At 39.2% G+C, this 11,974-nt stretch overlaps 1 protein-coding gene across 2 annotated transcripts in view; it reads right to left on the bottom strand.

The window, feature by feature from the left end:
* Positions 1–1,056: 1,056 nt before the first annotated feature.
* The window catches only part of enpp2 (ectonucleotide pyrophosphatase/phosphodiesterase 2), a 32,214-nt gene continuing 21,296 nt past the window's right edge, over positions 1,057–11,974 (bottom strand). The window contains exons 18-25 of one of the 2 annotated variants that reach the window (XM_044033326.1): positions 11,325–11,494; positions 7,932–7,977; positions 6,946–7,085; positions 5,948–6,083; positions 4,608–4,685; positions 4,309–4,441; positions 3,807–3,960; positions 1,057–1,708 (exon numbers count right to left, since the gene is read on the bottom strand). In XM_044033326.1, the coding sequence (XP_043889261.1) occupies positions 1,538–1,708; positions 3,807–3,960; positions 4,309–4,441; positions 4,608–4,685; positions 5,948–6,083; positions 6,946–7,085; positions 7,932–7,977; positions 11,325–11,494 (1,028 nt within the window). In that variant the 3' untranslated portion in view covers positions 1,057–1,537. Of the gene's footprint in view, positions 1,709–3,806; positions 3,961–4,308; positions 4,442–4,607; positions 4,686–5,947; positions 6,084–6,945; positions 7,086–7,931; positions 8,068–11,324; positions 11,495–11,974 lie in introns of both variants that reach the window. The other variant, XM_044033325.1, reaches the window with a different exon arrangement.

Genomic DNA, 11,974 nt, shown 5'->3' with positions numbered 1-11,974 from the left:
GCTGCCAAGGTTTCTTTCCATTTACTGTTATTGTAATTTATAGGGCCAGTGTGTAGTATTTGGGGGAGGGACTATCGACAAAAATTGAAAACAACTATTATAATTGTGTCTTCATTAAAGCAGAACTATGCAGGATTTTTAAGCTTAAGTAACAGCTTTAGAGTCACTCAGTGTATATACATGCATGTGAAAATTTGGTTTTCTTAATGTCATGTTAACACGTTAGTCCGACTACAATCGAGCTAATTTTAGTAAATCTGATTAACATACCTGGATTATGCGCTTCATAGTCCGATTACTCCCGCATGTATACGCTTAGTAGCCTGAAGTTGGACTTCGCGTTCTGCGCGTGCACCAACATTTTCTCGGTGGCCTTTGACCCGGAAGTAGAAGGAGTATAAACTGGTGGTACTGTTGCCAAAAAAGAACAACACAAAGGTGTCTGCGAGAGCGGGAAGCTGAGGAGAAGACACACTTTTGGACTGACGATGCAGCAAGTAATAAACACACTGAACCACAGCACAGTCCATCTCACTAGCTGTTTGTTTTTCGGTTTACTTCCAGGAAACTGATTCAATACGCACTAGCTTATAGAGAGATGCAGTGCCACCTACGGAGGCGGAGTCACGGCAAATAAATCGATTTTCTCCTCCGCTGGTGTACTCAGACTTAGCAAGTTGTCCGTCTTAATCTCTTAATCAGACTAAGGCCATAGCTTGATTCAATGTCTTGTGATGTCTTGTTACAGGGAGGATGGGCAGCTGTCTCCACCCCCACTGTCTGATAGCGGAAAACCAGTCATGACCTTTGGCCCGAAATCAGAGGTCTCAGCCAGGTATGGTCTAAAAGGGCAGTGTTAGCGTTATTTATTCATGGCAGAGCTGGCGGAAAAGAAGCAGAGAAAAACTTTATCGCAGAGGGAATGACTTTTGACTTAGTGAGGGGCTACACATGAGTAAACATCAGACTGGAGAGGGGAAAGGAGGGAGGCGTGTCAGTGGTGAGTTTTTACGACAGTGAGTGATAAAGGGGTGGACACAAGGGGGAGCTCCAGAATTCTGCTGCAAAGTTCTGCTTTAATGCGTTATTTCCTTGGAATCAGCCCCTTAATATTACATTAGTCCATCATGTTTGTACAGTAGCCCAGTGGCTCTAGACGAGGCTTTTTCAAGGCCACCATAGTCTCTTGTTGCCATATGCAACATCACCATTAGATGCCACTAAATCCCACACACTGGTGCCTAAAATGACGAGCATGAACCAATAACAGCGCGAGGAGGAAATGTGTTAAACTATAGTGGGCGGTACCTCAGCGTTGGTGCTCAGTAGTGTTAAAGCTGTGTCTTTAAATGAATGAGACTAAACCAAAAACGCTCAGCAAAGGGGTACGACAACATACTGCAGGTGGCAGCCACAGTGCCACCTGGAGGCCAAAGCTAGCGTAAGTCAGTGTAACAGAGACGTCTGCTCACATCTCTCATGCTCATACCACATAACATCCACCACAGGTTGAAGAAGCTCGGCGACACGGGGAGAGTCAGATCTCGCTCTCGTACGTGTGCATGTAGGTCTTGAGCGAGAGGATTTCGGCGTAGCTGCGGGTGGTTCTGCGGTAAAGGTCCAGGCCCGTCAGGATCTCCACATCTCTGACCCGAGCTGTGTGCATCTTCATCAGGTCCTCCACCCAGCGGGCCTCCTCCTCTGAGCTCTGTGTGGAGAATTATAGACAGAAAATAATCTACTACCAGGAAATATTCAGAATTAAGGGTTATATTTTAAGGCAAAGATTTGATTTCAAATTTCAAAGAAAACTCTATAAGAATGTGTGTATATATATATATATATATATATACATATATCTTTTATATATATATAAAAGATTTTCAAAAGCTATAGGGATGATCACCAGGTGTTCACTGTTGTTCTATTTTATTTATTTATCTATTTATTTGTATTTTTTTGGTAACAAAAATATAAAGAAGAAAGAAAAGAGTAATGGAAGAGGAAGATCAATAATTGTTCATAATTTATGGAGAAGTGGTGGGACTTGAAATAAGTTCTTCTTTTCAAATAAGTAAATGAAATCATTGTGTTGTCCACTTTCGCATTATTAGTTTCTGCTGCTGCTTATTTCATCTATATAATAAATATCTGTTTCACAATTAATGATACACAGAAAATACAGAAAATTGTGGGATTAATTAGTTGTTGTTTTTTAATGGATATATATGTATGTATATATTGTTTTAAATAATCCACTACTACTTAATCATCTGTTCACTGAGTGACTGCACCTGCATCTACACCACCGCCTTTCGTTTGCCGTCTAACTGAGATGTTTGTCCTGAAAAGAATGTGTTTTATCTTGACGCAAAAACACACAGAAAAAGCGCTGCCACTTTATTCTCAACTCCGACACATGAGTGAATGACGTAGAGGAGAAGAAGAGCAGACTGTCCTGCTGTGAGGCTGCAGGTACCACTGATAGATGAAGAGAGCAGGAATGCGGCTGAACCAGCTCTGTGTTTATGGACGGTACAGTATGTTACTAAAGTATGTCATTAAAATGGCGACAATGTCACCGCTCCACATGTTTGTCAAACAAACAGTTTGATACCGGAGCGTGTATATTTATAATCCGTCGGCTCCTCCAGTGGAAACACTCACCAAGCATTTAGAAAAAAAGATTGTTAAGGTTGTTAATTCAGACATTTTCCTGTGAGTAAGTCAGAGGTGATATTTGTCAACATTCTGTGAAGACATGTACTGTATTAAGACATGCATGACACACCAGAGATTAAGTAAACGTGTTAAATTAAAACACTAACTTTTCAGTGGGCCCACAACCTTTCTTTACATTGCCAGTCTGTTGTGGTGGTTTGTGCCAAACAGAGAGTGTGCTGCAGCTGTGTGGGCTGTGACGGTACTGCAGGTGGGGTCGTGAAAGCTTATTAAATAGAAATAAATATTTTTTTTTTTTTTTTTTAATTTTCAGTTGTGAAAACAAAATTTAAAATGCAGTAAAATATGTACTATCGATTTTTAAGAAATACTTATGTGGAATAAAACAAATTCATGGCGTTAAAATAATGTGTTATTTTACTTTTATCTGACCTAGTATAGCAGGTAAAATATACATATATAGCAATATTGTATGATTATCCAGTGTCAGCCGGTCAGGCCTTTTTGCACTCAATGCTAATTTGCTCATTTTAATTTGAAAAATGTTTATTTATGTCGATAATTATGCACTTTGTTGTGAGGCTGGACCTTTTAAATATGACATGGAGCTCAGCTGTAACAACCACATGCAGTACATGTGTCAATTGATAAGAAGGGTCTCATGTGTTGATGTAAGGTTTGGGTGTGAACCTCTTCAGATTTCAAAATGGCGCCCCGAAGTTTGGAATAAGCATCTTGTGTGACTCTGGCGAGGGAAAATTAACCACAAAGGTTTTGATGTTTCTACAAACGGTTATAGAGTTTATGTGAATGTGCGTTTGTCAACTCATGTGAGTTGTCGACAGTCGACTTAGAAATGAGGCATAATTCTTATGCTCTTCATCATAAAAAAAAACAGCTGCTCTTGTGTCTTCAAGTCTTGCAGCGCCTCTCAGTGGAGAAACCAGGAGGAGGAGGCAGATATTTGTATGATCTCACCTGCTGTCTCACAACAATCTAAGATCTCAGTCAGTGACATCTTTACAAAGACGTTATTATACAAACTTGACAGAAAGGACACATTCCCTCTGAGTTGTGTGCGTGGATATACAGCATAACTGGACGGCCGGCGTGCTGTTCCTTACATTGCAGGTTTCGTCGTTGCTGGCTCGGTGCGGCAGGATGAACGCGGCGCTGCTGAGCGGGCCGCTGCACGAGTCCGCCGCCTGCGTGAAGTCCAAGCAGCTGGTCAGCACCACAAAATAGTGAGTGGGGATGGGAATCGTTCCACTTATGTACCTGCAACAGAGACGATGGCACATAACGAGGGGAAATCAAAGAGAAATCAAGAGCTGCTAGTTCATTAATGTTGTTATCTTTTTTATATTTTTAACATTTTACACTGTTTTCATTTTCTTAGGTTGCATAGCAGCCAGTAGGGGGGCGCCCTCTACCTCTAAACTACCCTGTGACTGGTCAGTTTCTAATGGCTGTAAAACAAAGTCTAGGTTAATATTGAATTATTGATGAATGATGCCAAAAAAAGAAGTTTCCTAACCCAGTTTTAATGCAGAGATTAGTGTCCTAGTTTGGACTGAATTCTGAAAAGAAAATGTGTTTGTATTTAGGTACAATGACTATTCTCACTCTTTAATTTTCTCTGCTGAGTCTCTGACGCCGTCATGGTTGTAGTCAAATATGGGCCCGATGAGTACGTTCACGCCGTTCCTCTCGGTGGCGTATTTCTTCACCAGCGCTCGCTGGAAGTAGCTCCATATTCCTGAGAGGGGAAATGTGGGATGAGAGGACGAGGTGATGGACAGGAAGGATAAGATGACAACAAGATGTGATAGAAGAGGAAAGGAAAAACAGCAAGGAGGTTACGGAATCTGCCCGGAAACATACAATAAAAAAAAAAATCATACGACACAAGATGTTTGACCTACTCTTGAAAGCAGGATACATGGGGACTGTGTTGGTGATGAGAACAGCATCATATTTTTTATCTATTGTTGAGGATAATTCTGTGAATAGAAACAAAAAGGTGGTGAAGTTGACAAAAAAACTGAGTTAAAGATGAATATAAAGATACACACAGACTTTTTAAAGCGCTGAAATGTTAAAATTGGTTCAGAATGTACACTAGGTACATTCTGAATTATTAACTGATGATAAAATGTAATTATTTCTATAGTCTTTTACAACAACCCACAGATGACCAAAGGGCTTTACAAAATAAAAGCATTACAGACACACAGCATTAAAAACAGACGGTATAAAAACTAATTATGAAACATAAATCAAATGAAATTTATTAATTAACAATTAAATTATTTAAAATCCATGAAACATTTTATTTGCCTAAGTGCATGGATAAGTCAACTACATACATATATATATATATACATATATATACACATATATACATATATATATATATATATATATATATATATGTATACATATATATATATACATATATACATAAGCCCAGTGAGCCAGCTGAAATTGGTGCGTAAAAGGTGAATTCAGTTTGTTATTTGCAAAATAAATACATTTTTGAAATTCATGTTTTCTTGTTTTTACGACAGGTGAACTAATACATGAGTTAAGCACTGTATACACATAAAACATCATTAAAAGGGCTCAGATCTTGAATTTCTACACACCAAAAATGACAAAGCTTGTAAAAAAAAAAAGAAAGAAAAGAAAGAAAGGAGAAAAATAAATTGTACACGTTATATAAAGCAAAGTGGAGGCATTTGATCACAACTTGGGCGCAAAAGGTAAGAGAATTAATGTAAATTTCAGTGTCTGATATTTTCTTACTAAATGCTCTCAAAAGTCCAGTGTGGAGCATTTCCAACGGTTTACTGGCAGAAATTGAATACACGACCCTGAAGCGTATAATCGATTTTAAATACAAATAATTTGGTTTTCCCTTTGACTTTGAATATATTGACTTAATATGAGGAATATGAGAATGAGCTCCCTGTTCTCACGCCAAAATTTTTCGACAGCAGCTGGAATGAATGAATGAATGAATGAATGAAGCTGCATTTCATATTTTGAAGCAGAACATTTATGCAAACTATGCACAGGATGTTGAACAGCTTTGTCAATAAAAAAAAAATAATTGTAAAATCATGGTGGTCTAAAATGACTGTGATCATGAAAAAAAAAGACAAAAAGAAATCATATAAAATTCAGTTTCTGTGAATTGAAGGTCACAGATTTGTGTTGACGCAGTGTAATGAAGTATTGTCTGTGTTGCTGCTGAACTCACGTGGTGGGAACAGGAAGACGTAGCTGATGTGTTTGTTTGCTCTGTAGTTGGTGCACGACTGACTGTAGGCTGGAGGAACTCTGCTGTCAGGCTTCACACAGTTGGACAGAGCGTCTGGCAGAGGAGACGACTCCACCTGATGGACCACACACACACACACACACACACACACACACACACACGCACACACACACACACACACACACACACACACACACACACACTATTGTCATTTTTCGGTGGAATGTAAACAGAAAAATATGTCTCAATTCAGTTTTTATGTCTTAAAAACTTCTCCCAAACAATCCATAGTAGGAACGTGACAACCACTTAACCAGAATATTATGAAGTGTCCATAACGCATTTTTCTTAATTAAATAATAGAAACAAGTGTTGAAACAGTAATATTTTAGAAATCTGTTCCAAATTCTTTAGTCTAATGCAGAGAGGGCTCCAACATGCAGCCCGTGGTCCATATGCGGCCCCCCAATCAACGTCATGCGGCCCACTCAATATCAAGTAATAATTAAGTACTTTTTTGTATGTATTTTTTATTTTTTAATTTACAGATTAATTTTGCATCATAAATACACTTTTTTTATTATTGTGAACAGAATACCGTTCCATTTAATAATAAACACCTTTATTTTGAAATGATGTGGAATATTGTGACAAAAAATTATTATATAATTTTAAGCTTGTCACCCTGGTATATACAGTTGAGCAGTATTTTCTGATTTTCCTCCAAGTACCACCAGAGGAAGCTCGCGTACCACTCGTGGTACACGTACCACAGTTTGAGAACCATTAGGTCTACTGAACTGCCATGCATTTAACACTAAAAAACACTAAACACTAAAAACGCAGCTGCTAATTTGAGGATATTGTTGAGAAAAATTATAGTTTTTGGTCCTTTTATGACCTTTTTCTTCAACAACTTCAATAACAGTCGCGTAATATTTTGAACTGAGGTACATACAGGTGCTGACGTACTGTACCTGTCTGCTGATAGTGAACGACGTCCACAGGGGCATAGACAGAGATTCACTGTAGCCGCTGATGTAGTCGCTGTGGTGGAGGATGGAGTATTTGGTACGGAAGAGCACAGCGGGTCGACCGTACGGCAGGTTCCTGTTGTCTGAGAAGAGGAGGAGGAGCGGAGAGGATTAGAGCATTTTTCAAACAGTCAAATGATCTTGTACTCTTTGCAGAAATATGTGATACTGATGACACAAGGTGGTTTATTGCTCCTGATATGATTGTATATATCACAGTATGGAACTGCGCTTTGACAATAGGGCTGCAATAATTACTTTGAGAGTTGTTTTCAAAAATTGAAACAAGCTTTCTGATTTTCCAGCTTCTTAAATGTGAATATTTTCTTAATTTCTTCATTGTATGCAAGTGTTATTTAAGAAATCCAAATTAAAGGCTGGAATACGTTCTGCAAATTTGCATATTCAGTCTCTAAAAATGACGTGTCCATGTAATCTATAACAGTATTTTAATTATCTGCAAACAAAACTTTAATTATTTTAAATTTTTCCTGCCTTCTACAGCTGTAATTGTCTTGAGTATTCCCAGATACATTTCCCAGAACGGTCTTAGTTACTCTTTGTTACTAATAAAATCAGAAGAATAAGAGTTGGTAACAGTCTGTATTTATATAGCGCTTTTCTAGTCTTGATGAGCTGCAGGAATTGAACCCACACCCTTCCAACTACCACTTCTAAATACTTTTACTACTAAAACTTTTTGATACACTTACAGTAAGTACAGTCAATGTCATATACTTTGACTTTTACATAATTACTTCACTTAATATTTAAAAACTCAAGTATCCCTTTTAGGTACTTTATACAAGACTGGTTAGTGTCAATTAAATGCCTGCACTATCAAACATAATCATCATTATTTGCAGCTCTACTTATGGTGGAAGACTGAATTAACAGCCACGTTTTCAACAGAACGGTGAAAGACTGACCATCAATAGCTTGCCTCAGTCGCTGGTTTAGCTCCTCCACTTTGTTCTGTAAGAGACAGAGCCAGAGTGACTCCAGGTTATAGCCTCGTACAAGGGTCACTTTCAAACCTCTCTGGCCCCTACTTTTTACACGCAACTGCAAAAAGATCGGAGATTGAAACAATCTCTTGCCAGAGATCTTCACATGGGAATCACAAAACACAAGAGTAGATTAGGTGAAAACAGTCAGTGTGCAGCAGGGCTGGGTCTCGTTACACCTGGGTCGTCGAAATTTTGGTCGTCTTCTTATTCAGCGAGTGAATTAAACGTTTAGTTTGAGACCGAATAACGAATGGAAACGAAGGTGGACTGACTCCAGCTCTGCTGCAGAAAGCAAAGAGGCAACAAGCTCATTTCAGTTTTGAGGAAAACTGAATAAAAACAGGTATATTTTCACACGTCAAGTCAAGCAGGCACACGAGTACATCATCATTGCTGATGAGCCCATGCAGAGGAGTCTTGTTTACTGTGCTGTGTAAAAAAAGACACGTTTGACTGATCTAGAACAGAGATGAGTCAAGAAGAGATTAACTTTTACTGTGGATGCACAAACTCATGTCCTGAAAACTGCATTTCCAGCACAGCTAAATTCTCAATTACATGTCATAAGGAACACATTTTAACCCTTAGAACACAGAGCATTTTGGTTGCTTTTTTCCAATTTGTCCTTCTTGTTTTTCCCAGCAGAACTAAGGCAATTGGATGAAAAACCTGAGCAAGAAGTACTCAAAAATGTTTAAAATCGGTTTGAATTTGTGAAATTTGGAAACATGTCACAGTTTAAAGTTCACTTGGCTCGTTTTTATGAACAAAAAGAAAAGAAAAACTGTGACTTCTGCACAATTATTGCTACTTTATATCACTATCTGCGCTGCATGAGCACTAAGGTTTAAGCCAGGGTTGCGTTACTGCTGAAAACACAAACTGTGGTTCGATTTAGGCAAAAAAATAATATGATTAGTGTTGTTTTTGGAAACAGAAACATCTTAGAACATTTGGTTGGCAAAGCGTAGTCTACTGCTTAACTGTGTCATTAAAACACACTCCTTGTGAAATGGAATTGAGAATCCAGGTTAGTTGTGTGAGAAAGTGCTTGTGTTTGGAATTTGGTGTAAAAACACACAGCTGAGCTTTTCAAGAGTCACAGTCTGCTGCAGATAACCTGAGCATTTCACATCATCAGTCTGATGTGTCCACTGGTGCATGCAACTGGGATTAAAGCAATTTTTAAGATTCCCTGTAGATCAATGTACACGTTCCTTTGACACGTGATTTGACATAATCTGACAAAACTCAGATTAGATGATCGATGACAGAGATCACTTCCATTTCACACCGTTCTCGTGTCATCTCAGTGCAGAGACTGACTTCACTCTGAGTTGAGTCTTGGGACCGAACAGAGACGATTTGTGACGGCTCCTGTTAAGGTGGGTTGTTCCCTTCCACAGTAACTCCCCTCATATCTGTAATATGAGAACCTAACTAAATAAATATGCTGTAATTCGGAGGCTGCAGATGGAATTTTAAGTGGCATGTACACTTAAAACGTTTACCTCGCTGAACCAACAGTCAAATTAAATTGCCTCCCGTTGAAAGAATGGAGGGAATGTGAATAACTGGCCTCTGAAACAGCAGTGTGTAGGGAACTACGGTGGCCTACACATACCAGAAAAGATGTCCTTTCTCTTTATTTGTGTAAAAAAGCTTCTGTTTCAAAATGTAAAATACAGATTATAGCTGGTTTGGGCTGCTGTAGAAACATTGCCTAAAGTATATAGAAGAGTCTAAATCTATTTTTCTGCAAATAAAGCCTCCTAAATTCCACAGACGGGACCTTTAAAGAGAGTCATTTTGTCTGCTGGACTCAGTTAATAGGCAATATAGATGCATCCCAGTAGGTGTGATACATAGGGCACTGTTTGAGACCCTGCTTCCTGATTGGTCCAGTGACAGAAGTGTTGGTGTGTGCAGAATGATGCTTTTCATCATGACACACAACCAACCACACAACGCTTCAGTAAAACAGTCAGGCTACGCTCATCATCATCATCATCATCATCATCATCAATCATCACATTAACAGATGACATCATCATTTTTGGAGATTGGTGTGTTTGTCAACAGACCTATAAGTGATGTAAACATTCAAAAGAGAGTTGTAAAAACAGCCCTGAACTCATGTGTGACTATATACATATGCTCAGTCAATATTTGTTCTTTAATGTGTTTCTGTCCTTTATTATTACTTGGTCATACGTGCATGTGTCTCATCTTTTTTTACTTGCCATTCGTAATTAATTCATTTACTTTTACCGCAATAGACTCAGCTGGGATTGGCACCAGCAGCCCGGCAACCCTCATGTGGAGGATAAAAGTGGTAGATGATGAATGAACGACTGAATAATTTACTTTTACAACACACTGATCTGGGGAAGCTCCCAACATCTTGTTGTACACAGGCTGCACAACAACAACAAAGGCTTTCCGAATTCTAGCTTCATTAGTTCAGCATGTCATGGCAAACACTTCATATGAAACTATATTTGGGGACAATTATCTTTGTGTTTGTATGAAGACAATTCGGCTTTTCATCATCAAAGCTGACCTTTAACTCCATGTTCTGTGGACTGTAAAATCAACGAGACAGTATCAGCTCATTGAGTAAATATTTTTTACAGAACATTCATGACAGGAACTCATTTTAAATAGTGTTGTGCAATGATGCCTACAGATCTATCTGACAAAACAAGCACTAATTACCTAATACGTGTCCGTGCAGCTGCTAAAACACGTCTCTAGTGCAGGTCTTTTTGAAGTGTGGTTGTACATGGCACTGACACGTTGTCAGTGTTGACTGTGCTGTGCACCCTCTGCACCAAGAACCATCCTAAGACACGGAGGCAGGCGACGGCCACGAGGCAACCAGGAAAAACAGATGTTAGCCATTTAGCATAAGGCTTAGCTCGTAAAATCTATGCCGGCTTAATTCACTGCCTTATTTCACTGTTAAAACAGTAAAACAGCCTTTTCTGACTGGAAGCTGATATTTGTGTTGCTCTGTAAAGCCCTCACTCCTCCACACCAAAGTCTATTTCAATAAACTGGGAGTTTACATGACATCATTTAGGGATTGTTGATCAAGAAGTCCATTTTGCAAACATTTCTGGAATTGAAATTCACTTCACTGGTTTTAAAACTACCTAATGAGTAATCATGGCTGAGGATAATTTAGCTTTCACTGTTGCCATCACTGATATGATCGAGCTGACAGACAGGCCAAACTCCAAAAAAAAACTTTTAGCAGTCTAGAGAAAGCCTGGGCCGGGGGTTTGCTGCTGAGTCATCACAGCTGACCTTGTCATCACAGTTGCAGCCCAGGTCATCTGCTCCCGCAGGAACAAGATCAGTGACTAGTGGTCTGGAAACCTCCTCTGGCATGGCGGGTCTGTAGACGGGACTCCTCAGCAGGTGGTTCAGACTGCCATGGGTCCCGTTATTGGGTGCTGGTTTCAATCCCAGCAGATCTGACGGTGAGAGCAGTCAATTTCATACGGGTTATTGATTCACAACATGAAAACTTTTAAGATGTCAGTCGTGTACTCTCATGCTCTCATACTTTCTCAAATACACAACAACAATAAGGAACGTCTGTACTTTAAGTATCTGCTCAGCTCGCTTGGAACCTTGCAAATGCAGGTAGTAAAAAAAAGTTACCAGGTACTATCCCTAATGGAAAAGCAAAAAGAAAAGAAGTAGAGTTGAGTCGAGCCGAAAAGTGCTAGAACTGTAAAAGCCCAATATAAGCCCTTTAAATTTGTCATCTGCCCTAGTCTACTTTGGTCCGCACACAACTTATACAGACATATGCCATCATTTGACATTTTCTGATCTTGTGTCCACTACATCATCAATGACGAAATGGATACCAAATGTTGTGTTTCCATCATGGTACGGTTTGGAATGGTAGAGCTCTGGGTCAGGCCTGCATTTGGACCTTTACTTGG

Source organism: Solea senegalensis, linkage group LG9, assembly GCF_019176455.1.
Source record: "Solea senegalensis isolate Sse05_10M linkage group LG9, IFAPA_SoseM_1, whole genome shotgun sequence".
Lineage (NCBI taxonomy): Eukaryota > Metazoa > Chordata > Actinopteri > Pleuronectiformes > Soleidae > Solea > Solea senegalensis.
Note: the sequence above shows the minus strand (reverse complement) of the source record. Positions and strands in the feature narration are given on the sequence as shown.